This window comes from Lytechinus pictus, chromosome 4 (genome assembly GCF_037042905.1).
Source record: "Lytechinus pictus isolate F3 Inbred chromosome 4, Lp3.0, whole genome shotgun sequence".
In the NCBI taxonomy this organism is placed as follows: domain Eukaryota; kingdom Metazoa; phylum Echinodermata; class Echinoidea; order Temnopleuroida; family Toxopneustidae; genus Lytechinus; species Lytechinus pictus.
In genome coordinates, this window is record NC_087248.1 from 1099724 (window position 1) to 1119416 (window position 19693).

The 19693-nt window shown below is 35.5% G+C and overlaps 2 protein-coding genes across 3 annotated transcripts in view; both read left to right on the top strand.

Moving 5' to 3' along the window:
• Positions 1 to 9663, top strand: part of LOC129259202 (profilin-4-like) — a 13925-nt gene extending 4262 nt beyond the window's left edge. The window contains exons 1-5 of one of the 2 annotated variants that reach the window (XM_054897503.2): positions 2738 to 3024; positions 4202 to 4330; positions 4692 to 4826; positions 5465 to 5570; positions 6169 to 9663. In XM_054897503.2, coding sequence (XP_054753478.1) covers positions 2923 to 3024; positions 4202 to 4330; positions 4692 to 4826; positions 5465 to 5570; positions 6169 to 6197 — 501 coding nt within the window. In that variant the 5' untranslated portion in view covers positions 2738 to 2922 and the 3' untranslated portion in view covers positions 6198 to 9663. Of the gene's footprint in view, positions 1 to 2737; positions 3025 to 4201; positions 4331 to 4691; positions 4827 to 5464; positions 5571 to 6168 lie in introns of those variants that run through there. The other variant, XM_054897504.2, reaches the window with a different exon arrangement.
• LOC129259727 (neuronal acetylcholine receptor subunit beta-3-like) overlaps positions 9460 to 19693 on the top strand; it is a 23151-nt gene continuing 12917 nt past the window's right edge. Inside the window, exons 1-4 of the mRNA XM_064098871.1 lie at positions 9460 to 9502; positions 14762 to 14919; positions 15805 to 15849; positions 16643 to 16752. Coding sequence (XP_063954941.1) covers positions 9460 to 9502; positions 14762 to 14919; positions 15805 to 15849; positions 16643 to 16752 — 356 coding nt within the window. The remainder of the gene's footprint in view (positions 9503 to 14761; positions 14920 to 15804; positions 15850 to 16642; positions 16753 to 19693) is intronic.

Sequence of the window (19693 nt, forward strand, 5' to 3'; positions counted from 1 at the left end):
TCCTCCAATTGTCTCATTTATACTTGTAGAGTAAATACATTTGTTCCCAAGGATTGAGACCTATCAGAAAGGAATACATGTATATCTCTAAATTGTATTATATCCCTAGGCAAAGACTTCATCAAGTAATATGTACTTTGAAGAATTATTGTTCGGTAGTACCGGCATAGAGAAATGTATTGTAAAGCACTCTCACTGGAGAGAAAACTTTAAGATCTCATTTGGCAAAGGGATTTTGATAAATTAGTTCTTGGAGCATTTTGTCTCCACAAACAAGAATTCAATCTGATGTCAGCATTAAGCGATGTACATGGCCTTAATATAGAGCTCTACCGTATGCCTAAATTGCTAGATGTTCATGTATGCAGGATCTTTGAAAAGGAAGCATTTTGGAAATTCATGCATTTTTTTACTGGAATGTCGTGCCATACATGCGAGTTCTAATTTGAAGAGTTGAGGTGAAAGTATTATTTTGAAACAAGGAATTATAATGTCTATGGAGCGTGATAAAGGAGAAGACGTGATACCTGAACATCCAGATCTTAAGTGGCTTGATTCTTCATTACCGGTAATATACTGTAAATATAATTGTAATATACCATGTGAGTCAACAAAAAACTTGACACTTCACAAATCCCCACTTAAAGAGTATGTTCTCCCAAATAATTTTGATACCATATTTATGTGGTATGTGGTAACGCTTAGATGACCAGGAGGTATTCTTTGCAGTGATGTAAATTTTGATTTGTACCAAATTAATTCATGACTGCAATAATGAATCTAGATGTCAATGATGACATAATTCTACAAGGATTGCATTAAATTCATTTCAAAGCCCCTTTTAAGTAACTTACATTATTTTTTGTTTTAAAAATAAACACATTTTAGTATCAATTCTCAAGTTAATTTCATTGAAATTGGATTTATATGTTTAATAACTCATGAAGGATTTTGACATCTGGATTCATTCATTGCAGTCATGCCTTACTTTAGCGCAAGTCAAAATTTACATCACTGTAAAGAATACCTACTGATTATCCAAGTGTGAAGACAAACCACATAAATATAGTATCAATTTTTTGGGAAGATCTTTAAAGCCATATAAAATAATTATGTGTTCATCACATATTTTTTCCTTAAATTGGGGATTTGTGAGGTGTCAATTTTTTTTTTTTACTCACGGTTGTTTCATTTAATTCATTCACCTACGAAAACACATTTGTTTGCAAGATTCAAGCACAAATTATATATATTTTCTTTTAAGATATGATCAATAAACACACAACAAAAAATGGGAGAGGATGCAATATAAAAGCATATTGGCTTATCCCCCAAGGAAATAAAATGTGATTTGAGCGTGAAAGATGACCGAGAGGGGGATAAAAACAATACATGTTTAGACAAAAATTGAAAGTGTTTTTAGATTCTTATGAAATTTTTAATGAATAGTAATACTGAGGTCTCACAATAGCTGTTTTGAAATATATATTAACTTGTTGTGAATTTGTGGCATTACATCTGTATATAATACCAACAGTATTGTATAAAATTCATTTTAGAATTTTGGTTCTTAAACAGTATAATATCTACCAAATGACTTTATTCTTTAGAATTTTATTTAATGTATTATTCATCACAAAATTTCTATATCCTAGATTTTCATTCTTATAATGTTCATGGAATGCTTGTACTCAAAATTAATATCTCATCTAGTATTCTACATGTACATGTAGTTTAAAAAATAGAAGAAAACAATGTGTAATTTTTGTGCATTGGCCTCCCGGAGGGGCCACTTCCATTGATGAGTGGATACCATGCGCGACCACGGGGTCTTGAAAAGCACCCTAAACACGTATTTTCCATATTCTGAAAATGCACCCCTTAACAAGTATTGGCGTGTGAAACCCTACCCTTAACAAGTATTGAAAACAAATACTATTGGCAAGTATTCACAGAATTGAGCCCCTAAACAATTAAGTACAGCGATGTATTTTCCATATTCTGAAAATGCACCCCTTAACAAGTATTGGAAACAAAACGGTACTCTTGGCAAGTATTCCCTGAAATGAACCCCTAAACAAGTACAGCGATATTTTATTGTTATTTCACGGGTCCGTTGGTCGTCGGTTTTACCTTTACACACCATTATTTCTACACCTCGCGCAAATCGGACTCTAAACACGTAGTGTTGGGGCAAAAAAGACATCCTTTATAAAACATTTTGATTTTGTTTTATCATCTCCGCATATTTGACCCTAAACACGTATATTTTTCCGAGCGAAATAGATACCCTTTTTTCAATATTTTTGTGTTTTTGACACCCTTATCACGTTACGTACGTAACGTGCCTTATCTTGAAAAAGACATCCTTTTTACGTGTTTTTTTGGTCGCGCATAGTATCCACTCGTCAATGTAAGTGGCCCCCCCGGGATTGGCCTATAAAGTCTGTTGCACATGATAACCAAACTTCAAATTAATGTTTGATCATTCAATTCTTAATATAATTTTCTTAATGGCAAATATGGATGAAGAAAAAAAGGAAACTTTCAAAGTCTTTTTAACTGGATTAAAAACATTTCCCACTCGTAGCTCTTTGGTAAATATATAAATCTTTAATTCTCTTTGATGTAGCTTCTCAAACCTTGTCAATAGAGTGTGCTCTTACACTCAATAGACCTTTAGAAATCAATCCTGCATTGATATTTCTTTGAACAGTGAGTGCTAGTAGAACCACCCACACAATGACCTATTGAACCAAGCTATCTCCATGCAACCCCAAACAATTGAACGCTCCCTTGTAATTCTATAGCTCTGTGAGAACGTTAATCACTCCATGGTTGTAGAGTGTATGTACCAAGCCTGTGGCTGATATGGATTGAATGTATTCTCTTGGCTATTTGGGGGTGATCTGAAAGAGAAAAATGGTGGATAAAAAATCTTATGATCAGTTGGATAAGATTGAAGAATTAGTGAAGCTTGTCATTAATCATGTGGACCCAGACGTACCTCATCGACCTGCGCAGGTATATATGATTGTAAAGCTGTATGTTTGTTGTATCCTCGGTATGTGTACACAGTACACTCATTGAACGTATTTGAGGTTGTGTGTGAACATTCCATTTACTGTCATGTATTGTAGGAATGTTCATGCTCATGTATATGTACAGTAATTGCCATTAAACAATGTACAATGCTTGAGAATTCAGCAACATAAAGACTTTCAAACAATACAAGCTAAATGCTAGTATTATTCATACATATGACTGGAGTTTATTTAGCCTACATTCTTCTTCCCTTAAAAATCATTTGCTTCAGCAGCGCAGAATAATTGATATCAATTATAATATTTGATGAAATACGTATGTATTATGTATCTATAACTCAAATTTGATGACAACATACCGTATATGTACTGTACATCTACATGTATATAATTTATATTTGACCTTCCTCTCTTTTTCCCATTGTCATTGCTTTATGATCATATTTTCTTTAACACTTTCTCTTATTTTTACCTTTTTAAAATTCATCCTCATACTGAAACGGTTTGATCCCCTCTTTTTCTCCAGATCTATGTTTTATTCCTTATTTGATTCATATACATGTATGTCAGGATATTTTTATGATTGTAAAATTGACTAAATTGTTTTTACTAAGAAAAGTACCCCGGGGGGGGGGGGGGGGGCCAGTCAAATATATTTCGGTACACACGCGTGACCAAGAAATTTTCAAACACCCCCTAAATGAGTTTTTCTCTGTGTGCAAAATAACCCCCTAAACAAGTTTTTTGCGGGCTTTATTTACACATTTTGGCCCCTAAACAAGATGTCGCCACAATATGACCTCGGAGAAAAAGCTTGGGAAAAAAACATACCCTAAACACGTTTGGCTAGTCTTAAAAAAAAGCTTTGGGGAAAAAAACATACCCTAAATACGTTTGACCCCGCGATTGACCATTGACCAGTCTTTCAAAACCATCCTTTTTCTTGAAAATCTGTGTTTTTGATACCCTTAACGAGTCCACGCGCGGGCCGCGTACAAAACTGAAAAAACACCCCTTTAAACACGTTTTTGGGGTCACGCATGTGTACAGAAATATATTTGACTGGCCCCCCCGTAATGAATAGGAAATCGATACTGAATTTAATTCTCTCCTCTATCTTTATCTCCCTCCTCCACCCCCCCCTGTCTCCTCTACAGGATCGTGTTAAGATGAATCAGCTTCAGAATCTCCTCCATGATGCTTTGATAGCTACAGGTCATGTAGAGAACTGTGCTATCATTAGAAGAAAAGATATCTCTCTCAGAGCAAGCTCAGCTGGATTCACAGTATGTCCTACTTTCTTTCCTTTGATCTTTTTAATTTTAATAATTCTTTATGGGTATATTGATTATCAAATATAATCATGATACATTGATAATTATATTAAATAAAATTAATGAAAGAAAAAGGTGTCCCAAAATAGCCTCAAAGGCTTGATAAAGGGGAAACCACAAATAAAGCAAACAAAAATGATTCACAAATAGAGCAGAGAACCATAATGTATTGCCAAGAAAAGCTATGGATTTAAAGTAATTTTTTATTATAAAAAAAAGGTGATTTTCGGATTTTATAAATAAGCTTCTTTTTCACCATTCTGTGTTTTGTCTTTAAGTGCTTTACTAACCACCTTATATCATATTCCTATAGCTCACAGGAGATGAGATGCAGAAGATGATAGATGCATTCAAAGACCCTCCCAGAACAAGATTAGAAGGTCTATACTTCCATAATAGACTATACAAGTGTGTCAGGGCAGACAAGAACTCCATCTATGCTAAATGTGTAAGTTTAGACAATCAAAACAGAAAACTGTTTTATAGAGATATCCAGTACATAAATAAGTAATGTAGAAATATACTCTGTATTTGAATAGGTAGTTAGACAAATATACTTTTAAAAGGGTTAGTTATTATTAATAGGTCATCCCTTTTTACATGTGTAGGTAAGGACTTGTTGTCAACACTTTCACTTCTTTTTAATCACCCCACCCCTTATTAACTTATTTTTGTCTCGCCTGCAAAGCAAAGCGAGACTATAGGCGCCGCTTTTCCGACAACATTGAAATTTTAACCATGGATAAGTTTTTGAAATGTCATCATAACTTAGAAAGTATATAGACCTAGTTCATGAAACTTGGACATAAGGGGAATCAAGTATTACTGAACATCCTGCCCGAGTTTCAGGTCACATGACCAAGATCAAAGGTCATTAACAGTTCATCTTATCATAAAGACTACTACTGTTAGACCAAGTGGATACTAGATGAAGTGGGTATTAAAGCATTGATGGAAATTAAGACAAAATTAAAAATGTTCTTAAATAGCAGTTAGACCAAACGGTTAGTAGATGACTTGTATACACACCAGGATTAGACTATGTGGCAGTTTATCGTGTTATTTAATTTAATTTTTTTTTTACAGGATAAAGATGGTATCGTGCTAGTGAAGACTGCTACTCTAGTTATCATGGGAACATACTCGGACAATATGTTTCCAAGCGTGTGCGTGGAAGCCATTGAAAAACTAGGTGAGTTCACACTGCTTCACTTATACATCAGTTAATTATGATTATCTTTAATCACCATGTATTAAGTTGTATCAACTGTTCTGATTTTGATAAACTTTTGTTTCCTAGAACATTGATTGCTAGATAAAGTCATGTAATTTCTAGTTAGAGTTTGTTTGAAGAAAAAAAATGCATTTGGAAAATATAGTATAATAGTGGAATATTAGTCTGAACATTTACCTTATTGGCTTATTGATTACATGAAGTGTGAATTTTTGGGACAATACTTACGATAGCATCTTGATCTATCACAAACATTCAGTAATATTGTGATATATTTTATTCAGCACCTTATTGAGGTACATGCAGTTGGAAAGTATTATAGAACTATTATTTATATTAATTTTGGGGGAAAGTGAGAGTAAGAGTTCTTGAAATAACTTTTAACATACTGTTTTTGGACCTGAAAAGAACCTCTCAAACTCTACATTTATTCATAATGTGAGGTGAGTGGGAATGTTCATCATGGCTGTAGCATATATTGAGTGTTGTACATTAATTTAGAATTCCTGTTTCATTGATATCTTTTTTCTTTTCCTTATTTTCCCCCATACCACAGCATCATACTTCATAGAGAAGAGCAAATGAAAGACTGCTGGTTCTGAAGATTCAATGTCTCATTCCAGACAACAGAGGGAGCACTCACTCTATCAATGAAGATAGCAATGCCTACCATCCAACATATCTTTATAGCATTCACAGGGTGCTCTCTCTATGATGCACTTTTTACGAGGATATAAGCTTTCTTAAAAATGAAAGTCAAAACAGGTGAAAAAAAGGGCAAGTGAGAATGAGAAAAGTTTGTCCTTTTCCAAAAAGGTAAAACTCTTTCTTTGCATGTATGGGTTGGCTGGGCCCAAGATATTCTAATTCCGTCCAAGATTTTTTATCACTATCCCATGCGAGAGAAATTTGAGAATAACATGTACAGATAAGTCTGCCTAAATCTCTTTTGACCACATACATGTAGATTAGTTATATGCAGGTAATTTCATACTTTGCATGTTTCTGGTCTGTTGTAGAGAGAGAGTTGTGTCTGAACACAAATCATAAATCTTTGTTTCCTGGTTCAAAACTATTGCTTTTGATGTTTAGGAGTTGTGTGTGTTTGATTACAACTCTTTCTGCAACGAACCGAGGGGGGATGTTTCACAAAAAGATTTAAGTATCACTAATGGAGCGTTGCAAGAAGCTTGCAATGAATTGCATGTCTGTTTTCTGTCCCTCAATAATCAATCATAAGCTTTGAAATTAAATGCGATTTTGAGATTGATTGCTTATCTGCTTCTTGAAACAAGCAGTTTATTAAATTGGTCTATCAATTGTATAATTGGAACAGCATATTCGTAATTGATTGCAAATATTTTATCGCAACACCCTCTTAGAGTCATGATTAAATGCCTAGTTTCGTGCACTATAAAATGCATGACTGCAGTGGTCAGATCATGCCAAGAGGACGCACAGTACTGCGTATTAATCTGTAAGAGTGCGCGTTGCTTATATCGTATACTCGTCGGCATTTAAGTACGGCTCTAGGTCATACTTGAATCTTCGTGAACCACCCCACCCCCTGGCCTGGAAAAGTTCTTCCAATTAGCTGATTACTTGATGTATACATGTAGGTCGACTTAGAGAAACTTACATGTAACTGTACATGAAATGTACTTGATGTGTTTATGTGTTTAAGAAAAACAGCAGCTGAATTGATCTAGTCATCTCCTATTTGTTCCAAAGATTTCTCACCTTGGCGGTCATTTTAATTAGGTTTTTAGAGGAATTTGATGTTATACAATGAGATTACATGCTTATGCATGGTTTTCAAATATTTAATTTCATTTTTCTTGAAAGTTTGATATGAGAAGTTCTGCAAAAAATAACTTTGAGCCTTAAAAGCTTTTAGGGAAGTTATATTGATTGTCATGCTTGTGTATTGAAATACTTGCATGTGAATTCTGTTTTCTGTTGTGAAGTTAACACTCAGATGATATGACGAAAATTGATGTTAATCAAGCATTGGAGAGAGAACAGGCCTCAAATTATGAATACAGTTTTCAAATTTGAATGTTTTTTTTTAGAGGGGTTTTGGAATGGCTTTGTACTGATTGTAGGTTTCAATTGTGTACCTCTTGCTTCAAAATTATATTAAAATGTTTTTTTTTTATTCAAAATTGAAACTGTCAAACATTCCATATCAAGAATCATAGTTCTATACTCTATATTTTGGAGCTATTTTATTTCAGCTTCACAACAATGCAGGAGAATAACGTTTTCTTGGATTTCTTGTGTCTTGTTAGTTACATGTGTAGAGGTTAACATCAAGTATCATCAGACTTATATGAGCCCCAAACAATGTACTAGAAAACTCCATAGAGACTGCTTCATGGAGAAATACAGTTCTAGGCTTTACCTTTCTAGTGTAAGAAGTGTAGGAAGTTCATCATTTTAAATGTTCTTTTGAAATTTAAAGTGCAATATTAATGTAATATGTATTGCAAAATGTCTGTGTATTCTACATGATGTAAAATTGGATACAATTTAAATTGTTTTTCTTGTAGTTTATCCTCCCTTGGTTTGTCTCTCTCTATCTCTCCCTCTTTCTCTTCCCCCTCTTCTTCTTTCCCCTCTTTTTTTTCCTTTCTCTACCAAGAACTTCAGTAGCTTATAACAACAGTCGGTAAAAATCACTGATAAAAATTGGTTTCATGAAATGCTCCTACAATGAGATGTCAGGGCCCCGTCTTACAAAGAGTTACGATTGATGCGATCAATCGCCGATTGATGCGATCAGTCGCAAGTATGGACGGCCAGCAACGTCAACATGTATTATTCATGTTTCTTCAAAATATTTTCTAACTATGATCTATATTCATGCATTCATTGTTTTCTTGAAAATTCACTGTGCTTCTCTTTGTTTACCAAGGACATTTTGCAAATTTCCTATAGAAAAAATTATGACACTGAAGGATTTCCATAGAGTTACGACTGATTAGATAAATCGTAACTCTTTGTAAGACAGGGCCCTGATCAGACTTGTGAAGTCAATTAAGCATATTAGGTTATAAATAGTTTTTTATTTTTGCTGGCAATTATTATAATATACTGAAATCATTTCATCTGATTGGCTAAAGAGCAATTTGTCAGTGACAATCACTGACAAGTTGCTTCAGTGACACAACATTTCCTCCTGCGACATTTGTTCTAGTCTTAACATCTCAGAGAGCATAGGTTTAGAGTTAGGATTGTAATAGACTCTTTGGTTCAGAATAATGTAAAGATAAGGATTAGGGTTTATTTAGTTTTGGAGGTAAGATTTTATGTTTGGCTGAATGTGCAGATTTTCTATCGGAGCAATTGTCGCCGGAGCAAATGTCATGGAACCGTTGCTTCATGACTTACTACCCTGGTGGAGTATTGAATTACCATCAGAGGAATCCTGAGAAAATTTCTTTTGTTGTATGGTCTCAAATGTCTTACCAGTACCCATACCAATTTTGTGGGTCGACATTGGGCTTCTTATTCAATAAAATCACTGGGAGGGGGGGTACTATACTGTAATATCATATTATAGCATAGAAACTTATGTCTTTATTGAATGTGATCTTGAACATACCTAATGCTACATGTATGGTGACAGCAGCAAAACTGACTTTAAAATGATCGATTATATACAATTCATAATAGCTTTGATCAATCTGGAGTTAGTTTTGTTGGTGTTATAGTAGCATTATGCCAAAACATGTTAAACTTTGAGTGACCTATTATGGAGATTCTGTCATCAACAAGTTCAACAACATTTTAATGATTTTCAGGGTTTTTTATTTACTGGTAGAGTGTGTAATGTTATTGGAAAATGACATTAGATGACTTTCCATACCTGAAGTTTGAAGGAAGGAGTATGTTTATAGTTGTTACCTTGTCTTTCTACTGATTTATTTTTCAAAATTATTTTCAAGAAGATCTTGATGTATATATTTTTCTCATGAGGTATTATTCTGTAATGTTGATGGATTATTTTATAAAGAAAATTGTAAAAGATAAAATCTGAAAGAAATTACCTTTTTTATTGTTTAAACTTGTAGTGCTTATCTTCACTGTGTTGTGATAAACAATCAAGGGCGGAAATCTCTCCCCAAAGGTAGGGGGTCCAGGGGCTAGAAATTTTGACAAGCAAAAAAAAAAAGTTATCACCCGAAAAGTAAGGTCAACTCGTCCAAAATACATGATTTATTTCGATTTTGAATGATTTATTTCTTTCCATTATAAAAGACCACAAATAGTAGGGGGGACATTTTCATTGTGTCCCCCTACTATTTTGGGTAGGGGGGACGCATCCCCCTGGGATTTCCGCCCATGTAACAATATTCCCCAAGTGTTAGGAGCTATCTCTGCCTTTTCAGTTAAATTGAGATAAACTTATGAATTTGCTGGAAGTTGGAGAGAGAAAGAAATAGGGTGTAGAGGGAGAGAGGGGGGGGGGTGAGATAAGGGGATAGTAGACTTTTGGGCAGATGTTACAAAACGTGTAATCAATTTCAAATAATTTTTTGTCACAAAATCAATTACAAGTCTTCTAATTACATTAGCTGCAATTGAGTGTGGATAAGTATCTTCCCACAGAGAAATACATAAAATATTTCTACCAAGAGTGTTTATATCGGAAATCAAACTACAACGATGGAGTAATCGTCACAATCGCTCAAGGGGGTGGGGGAAGAGCACCTACAGTATATGAAAAAAATATTCATTTAGTTTTGATGAACAGAAGTTTGGATTGAAAGTGCTTCTACAAGTGGTGGTGACTGGTTTCTGGTTTGCTTTTTATTGTCAGAAATGTTTTGCCCCTTCTAACAAGATTCGCCAGGAATTAATTGTAATGATTTTTTTTCCTCTGAAGACTTTATTTCCAATAGACATAAAATATGCCATCTTTAGAATCTTAGGCGTATTTCTATGATTGCTACTTTCTCACATCCTAATTCTCACCAATCTACGTTTTTCCTGTCATTTTGCTGTAAAAAAAAAAATGTTTGGGGTTTTATCCCCCCAATAGGAAACTAATACCATAACTTTAACCACTAACACCATCACCAAATTAATGCAGTACAATCAGCTCGCACACTTCGTGGCGCCTTTTCGGAACAATCGATGCATGGTTTCATCAATTGCTACAAGAATCATTCATCATCAGCTCGCCAAGCCTGATCATCATCACTTTCATCATTCTCATCTTCACCACTGATCAACGAGGAGCATTCATTTGAAGCTCGCCTGTGTGTGATTGATCCTCTTGTATTACATTATAACGCCAAACATGATGATGAGGCTCACAATTGGAATGTTATATTTGTCTTTGATTATATTACATGGTGGTTGTGGTAAGTAAAAAGTTGGCTTCAATATCTACGATATCTTTCATAATGATTTTTAGAGAGAAAGATACAGGGGCAGCGGAGCCACAGTGGAATCGGGGGAGTGCCCCCCCCCCTCACCACTTTTCTTCAGAAACAACGAACAAATATGTGAAAGTGACCATCAAATTATGGGTTTGTGCATGTTAATCAGCCCCCCCCCCCCTCCGAGATGAGGAGAAAGATGTGATAGAGAAAAATAGGAGGGGGTAGAGAGAGAAAGAGGAAAAAGATTTGGCCGCGTTCAATATGAACTTTCTTCAAAATGACGGAATTAAATGGCAAGGTATTAGCTTTGAGGATTGGCTAGAAACAAGAAAAATAATAGACGAGAAAGGGGAATATCTTATTTCTTCTTCTCTCTCTATGATTATTAGTTTTTATTTTATTTATATTTATTTCAAGTAAATAAATAAGTGTTTGGTACCGCAATCGTAAAAAGCTTCAATATGTCCGTTTTTAGGCTATTTTATATTTATTTATTTCCCATTCGTGGGACGTAACACGCTACCAGCAAAAAACCTGTTTTCTTCTTTAGTTTCCAATAATAAACCATGTGAGTAAAAAATTGACACCTCACAATCCCTAATTTAAGAAAGAAAATGTCATGAATGTCTAATCATTATATTTGGTCGGAAAGTGTATCATCTCCCAAATAATTTGATACCATTATTTATGTGGAATGTGTTAACGCTTGGATGATCAGTAGTTATTCTTTGCAGTGATGTAAATTTTGATTTGAGCCAAAGTAAGGCCTGACAATGATGACTGCAATATGAATTGAATAAAGATGTCATGATCCTACATGAGTTATTTAACATACAGTATTTGTAATTTTCAATGAAATAAACTTAAGAATTGATATTAAAATGTGTTTATTAAACAATTATATTGTACATTCTTTTTTAGTTTTTTTATTCTATTATAATGTACATTGCTGAAGAGGTTATTTGAAATTGATTTTGATGCAACCCTTGTAAGATTATGACATCATTGAGTTTTTGACATCTGATTAATTCATTGCAGTCATACCTTAATTTGGCGCAAATCAAAATTTACATCTCTGTAAAGAATATCTCCAGGGGCCCGTTTCATAAAGCTGTTCGTAAAGCCCCTTTCACAATTGACGTACGACCTGTTTACGACCACCTGCAACAGTTTTTTCTTGTTGTTGCGCGATCGATCCCTTGGTGTCTTGCGAGCACTCGCAGTCGTTGTAGACGATCGCACAAACTCGAGGTGGTCGGAGGTGATCGTGAGTGGTCGCATCTGAACTTTGAACATGTTCAAAATCCAAACGCGATCAAATACGATTGATTCACTCGCAACAAGTCGTACCATCGGTCGGGCGACCATCGTGTTAGTGTTGTTCAACGTTGTACGACTTGGTGCGAGAGGTGGCACAACTAAGTATAGTCGCATTTAGTCGACTGGAGGTCGTACAACACTTGCACATGTGCTGGAGACCTACAGAGACCAGTCTTGCGACTGGGTGCGATAATATAAGACTGTTGCAAGATCGATCGAAATTATGGCTTACAACATTCCACTACCGTTGCATTCGCTTGTATGCGACTGTTCAGCCCCTTTCACAATTGACGTCCGACCAGTTTACGACCGCCTGCAACAGTTTTTTCTTGTTGTTGCACGATCGATCTCTTGGTGTCTTGCGAGCACTCGCAGTCGTTGTAGACGGTCGCACGAACTCGAGGTGGTCGTGACTGGTCACATCTGAACTTTGAACATGTTCAAAATCCGAACGCGATCAAATACGATCGATTCACTCGCATCAGGCCGTACCCGGGGTCGTACCATCGCTCGGGCGATCATCGTGCGAGTGTTGTTCAACGTTGTACGACTTGGTGCGAGAGGTGGCACAACTAAGTAGTATCATTTACTTGACTGGAGGTCGTACAACACTTGCACATGTGCAAGCGACCTACATGTACATAGACCTGTCTTGCGACTGGTTGCGATAATAATATGGGCCATAAGACTGTTGCAAGACCGATCGCAACGGCTTACAACATTGCACTACCGTTTCATTCGCATGTATGCGACCGTTCCACTCGCAATCCCTCGTGCAACACTCGCATGTGATCGCACGAGCACAATAAGAGCATATGCGACTTACTCGTGCAACGGGGTTTACTGGTTGTTTTTGTTGTACGACGGCTGTTGCAACTGTGAAAGCCTCTGTGCGATCTTATGAGATGACTAGCGATTGATGCCTGTTGCAGCCTATCGCACGACCAAAAGGTCGCAAATTGTCGTACGTCAATTGTGAAAGGGGCTTTAGTTAAGAGCGACTTTAAGAACGACTGGTGATCCTTTCACGCGCTAAACCATCCCCAATGAATCTCCAATTTGCCACAAGAAATGATAACCAGTCGTTCTTAAAGTCACTCTTAACTTACGAACAGCTTTATGAAACACCCACCAGGTCATGCAGGCGTTAACACATACCATACAAATATTAAATTATTTGGGAGAACATACATGTGTTCATGACATTTTTTTCCCGTTAAATTTGGGATTTGTGAGATGTCAAGTTTTTTTTTTACTCACATCAATATGATCAATCAACAAAATTAACCGAATATTCCAATTTCAGATATATATTGCGCGTACTTTACAATATTGTCAACATTTTGTGCAATTTCATTCTCAATTATTCTTAAATGCAAGTTCAATTCAGGGGCCGTGGAACGGTTTTGAAAGAGGGGAGGTTGAGTCGAAAGTGACGGGCTGACCATGCAAAAAATCACAATCAGGGTTCCGTAACACAAAGGTTAAAGCGATTAATTGTATTCGCTTGATTTTTACGATTAATTGTACATTGTAGTCAATGGAATCAATTGTAGAAAAATGTTCGACGATCATTGCTAACCTTTGTGTTCCGGGCCCCAGATGGTAATTTTTACGTTTTTGTACACATTTTTGGGAAAAAGTGGGGGGGCTGAAGCCCCCTCCCAGCCCCTCCCCCGGTTCTGCGCCCCCTGCAATTTACAAGCAGGCCGTTTTGAAAAGGATGCAAATCTCATAAAAAGGGTGAAAATTGCAAAAATTCAGATTTTGTATGTTAAATTGGTGGGTTGATTTCGGTATTGTTTGTCTCGGTTATTATTTTTTGGCCCTATTTTATTTGTGTTTTTAATCGTACGATAATGTAATAATTAAGGGAGTCGGCTTTGACAGGTCAATGGCCTGTCCGACTTCCTACATCCGATAAATTTTCTTTTCATTTCTTTTACATACTATTGTTTATTACTTATTTTGTTATTTGAATTCTTTTACTAATTTTGTTGTTGTATAATTATCCTTGTACATGTGTTTGTATATTTTTAAGGGATGTCAAATAATTTAATTGAATTGCAATTTAATTTCACCAAATATTTGATTTGTTTCCGATCTGTTATTGAATAATAACAACATTAATAATCTGGTGGGTGTATCCATGGACCTATTACAAAGCTGTCCGTGAGTTAAGAGCGACTTTAAGAACGACTGGTGAACCTTTTTTACGCTCTAAATAATCACCAATGAACATTGATGGTGAATATCATTTACCATATGAAAGGATCACCATTCTTTCTTAAAGTCACCCTGAATTTACGAACAGCTAATGAAACGCCCCCTGGTTTTTTGTAAGAAGCTTAAGGCATGTAGTTCATTTTTAAATAGTTTAAATCGATCGCTCGATGTAATTTAAAGTTTTTGTTCTCCCTGATTTATATGTTTTAGATGCAAGGAGGAATAATAGAACTAACAGGGGTGACCAAGGGCGCCTTATACGTCATCTACTGGACACTGGATATGACGTCAGAGAAATGCCCTTTGTTGAAGATGGTGGACCTGTTCTCTTCAACTTGTCTCTATTACTTGTCGCTATATCAGATCTTGTAAATAATATTACACATTTTATTTTCAAACAATTCCATATTGACTGATAGCCAAGTGAATGAGGGAGGTGCTACCAAAATATTATATAATTTTGTGAATATGATGCCAAAATTTGCTTTTTGTATTTATCAAGGTCAAATTTTTTGCCCACTTCCATTATTTTATTTCTTAATTTTTAACAGATATTGATGCATCCACCACACCTGGTGTCTCAAATCTTCTTGTCTAATTACCCTCACTGAGCCGGGTCGGATACTGTCTTGTAATATAATTTAAGGAGGCGTATATTGTTTGTACATATAGTAGGGAACTTTAAAATACTATTTTTACTGTTTCAATCCGGCTTTACCCACGAATGTGGAAGGGGTTCACGTGGGTCTTAAAACAGCGTGCAACAATTTGATTGTCGAGCGGGCCCATGATTAAATTATTACTCAATATCAAAAGAAACTTTTGCATTCAAATTAACAAAACGTAGTGCAATTCGTTTTTCCGGCCGCGAAAACTATAAGAGCACACACCCCCTACTGGAGAATAATATTCTTTATCGCATATTGAATAAATTCACATGGACTGTATGGGATGTTTAAATTGATAAGGTTGATATTTTTATTTTTAACAATTATCGTGCTTCAGAATGGAAGGTTATGATGAGAGATGAACAATTGCATTTATTGTCTTTTGTTTTACCTAACACAATGTCAAAGATAAGGGATATTCTTATCAGCTAAAAGATACTCAAGCTTTCGAATTATGAATAAAAAAGAAAGGAATAAAATAATGATCCAAAATGTTGAAAAAAAATTAGTGCTGTCCTAGCTTCATAATTATGCATTTTTTTATCGTGATAAAGGATAAATATATATATATTTCTATTCTTATAGGATGCTAAAACCCAGATACTTCATGGAACATCATGGCTCGTGGTGGTAAGTCATATTGTCATATTCATTTTGATTTTTTATTGATTTATTTTAATTTTGTTTGATTTGTAACTTGCTTCGTAATAACTGCTTAGATAATAAATTAACTTATAAAATTTACCAATCACAATCATCCATGAACTTGATAAAGATGATGATTACTCATATGGTGACGGTGATGCTGAAGCTACTGTCGCTTATAATGATGATGATGATGATGGTGATGATGATGATGATGATGATGATGGTGATGAAGAGGAGGATAATTGTGTGATGATGATGATGATGATGGTGATGATGATGATGATGACGAAGAGGAGGATAATTATGTGATGATGATGATGGCGTTGGTGGTGATGATGGTGGTGGTAGTAGTGATGATGGTGATGATGATGATGATGATGATGATGATGATGATAATGATAATGGTTATGATAGTGGTAATGATGATGACAAGGAGGCCAGATGATGATAAGGATGATGAGGATGGTGATGATTATAAAGATGATAATCATGATGATTATGATGATGATCATGCTGATGATGAAGATGTCGATAATAGATAATGATATGCTGGTGATAGGCCTCTAATGATAGGCCCTTATTACTGACGATGGTGATTATAACGATGATGCCAAGACGACAATGCAGAACACTCCAATTCACACGTATATCCACGAAATGAGATATCTATTTGATTCCCATGCTCACTGATACAAAAATGTTTATATTCGAAGTGTTTGTACTTAATATGTTAAAGGCCTATCACTTGTTGTGATTTCTGTTTTACTATCTTTAGGATTGGTACGATGATAGGCTAATCTGGGATCCTGAGTTATATGGCGGGATTGAAGGTGTAGTTGTCAACATCGATCAAACATGGTCACCAAAATTATACCTACAAAATGCGTAAGTGTAACGCCACTGGCGTATCTGAGGGGTGGGGGTAACCCCTCCCGTGACGGAATTTTAAGGCGTTTTTTTTCAGATTGTTTTATGACGTGAAACTGCTTCTTGAATTGATGACCTTTTTTTAGTTATTAATATTTACCCCTCCTGACGAATTTTGCCAGATACACCACTAGTAACCCTAGTACAGTCTATGCTGAAAAAAAAAAAAAACCTTGAACACGTAAATTATGAATGAGATGCCTACATCTTCAGGTTGAAAATGCTAGAAATGGATTATTAAAGTCAGATATTCAAACGAGCAAACAATGAATTTAAATGATATAATGGCAAAGTTTAAGCCATGTGGAAAGTGACTTATTCATATTCAATATGAAATGCTCATTCGATATGTGTCAGGGGCAGCTCCAAGATATTTTGAGGGGGCATAACGATAATAATAATAATAATGTGACTTATAATCCAAATCCACTCTGTAGAGTGCTCAAGGCGCATAAAGAGCTAAGAGTTAAATAAAAAAGTTTTTAGAAGATTTTTGAAAGTTTCGACAGAGGTACATTTTTTTATGTCTTCAGGAAGGCTATTCCACAAGTGGGGCATGCAAAAGCAAATGATCTTTCCCCAAAGTTTTTGAAACTTTTGGAATAACAAGGAAGCCAGAAGTGGATGAGCGCAAAGACCTGCTTGGTCTGTAGTAATTGATAAATGAAATTCTATATTGTGGTGTTATTCCAAGAATACTATGAACAATATCAAGATTGGGTAATTTTCTCATTCATAAATAAAGGCCTGATCAGAGTATAAATATAGTAGTACAAAGACATTTATTTTATCAAATCATTCTTTGTTCATTTATTTTTTCTTTCTTTACCCTTTCCCCCTTTTTCACTATACTTGAAAAATTATAGGGACTGACTTCCCATGACCCCCCCCCCCCCTCCCGCCATGACGTCGTCCCAGATTTTTTTTTTCATTTTTTTTTTCTGCTCTGACTCAACTGAGTTGCGCAATTTTGCCCCTGAATCTATTCTCAAACGCTAACACAGAAAACCTCATTATATATAGTCCAACCTCTCACAAAATAAGAAAGCTAAAATTTAAACATAGGAATGCTCTGTATTTTCGTGTGTTGATTTTGTGGGCTTCCTCATTAAGATTGAAATATAATTTTCAAAAGTGCCTTATTGGCCCTGCTGAATATATTCCCCCAAAAGAGCATTGTCATCAGTTCAAATTGAAAATGATTTAAAGCATTAAATACGCCGTGGTATAAACAGTAATTAATTTATTGCTGTTGCTGCATGGCGTAGTGTGGCTAATGTTAATTTACTTTACTTTTTTTCTGATTCGGGGATCAATCAAATTAAGTGATTCAGTGTGAAGTATATAGTTATTCTGAGAAAGCATTGAATATTGGATATTTTCATTAAGCTAATACAGAATAAGCGTCTATGCCACCACCCAATCCATATTATATATTAAATATCACGCATTCTCCGCAACACCGATTGAATATCGAATGAAACCTCGACGATTGTTGTCAAATATATATGGGCCTATTGTTACGTGGGAATTTCTAATAAGCCTGCATGCTATAGCGGCTTTTAGTGGAAGCACCAAATTCATAAAGTAAATATATAGCCTATCCCTCTTTTATATGTATATAGAGCTTATCACATCACATTACATGCATTAGGAACACGTGATATAAAGCTTATATAGCCATTCATCAGGGGCTGGTTGTTTTTTTTTTTTTTTTTTTTTTTAACGATTGATCATAATCAACCCGACGGGGCCCCAGAAAGCCGTCTTTATGCGCTTTGCATTAACCCCGATCATTGGATTGTGACTCGTCCGCGTATACGCTTTGTATACACTCTCCACTCACTGGGGAATATTTCAACAATGCCCAGTATATAGGACTGTCAGTGTGGCATGAGTGGTTCAACAGATGGGGTTTTACCCTTTCTAAAGAAAAATCTGTTACTTTGCTTTTTAGTAACACTAACAAATGTGTACAGATTGAATTAGATGAGGTCCCCTTGCCACAAAAGGACGAACATCTATTTTTAGGAGTAGTACTGGATAGAAAGTTAACATGGAGACCACATATAAATATGATTGTAACAAGAGCAAAAAAGAAAATAAATATAATGAAAAGACTAGTGGGAACTAAGTGGGGAAGTAGTTGTAAAAGCCTTTTGACTTTTTATAAAGTGGTCATCAGGCCATTGTTGGATTATGCAGCAGAAGCATATGATTCAGCTCATGATCATGTGAAGAACTTCTTGTTGACTATTCAATACCAGGCTTTAAAATTGTGCACAGGGGCGTTGCCGGGTACCTCCCTGGAATCCTTACAGGTAGATACTGGTGAATTACCACTCGATCTGAGAAGATACATGCTTAGCAAGGTTTACAAAGCAAAAATAAGACAAAACGCCAAACACCCACTCCAATCTTCATTGAAGAACTGTTGGCAATTTGAATACGAAAAAAATAAGAAAGCACGAAAACCTTTTGGTTTGAGAGTTTTGGAAGATGAGATATACTACACAACTGAATCTTTTCAGTCTTATACACCCTTGCCTCCTTGGCATCTCTCTCCACCAGAAGTGTCATTGAAGCTGCATGAGCTTGTATCCAAAAGTGATAACGTTTTTTATCAATATAACACAACTGTGGATTATATTAATACAAAGTGGAGAGAGAATCTCCATATTTACACTGATGGTTCTAGAGACCCGGTGCACGGCAATGCCTCTGCTTGTTTTTACGTGCCTGCTATGCGGGTAATTGAAAGAGAATGCAAAATTTTACATCATCGTATAGATCAGAATTGGTCGCCATTGTTCTGGCATTGCAGTGGTTGGAAAATTTGAATGTTTATAATAAAGTGGTAATTTTTACCGATTCTCTGAGTGCTATCGAAGCAGTGAAG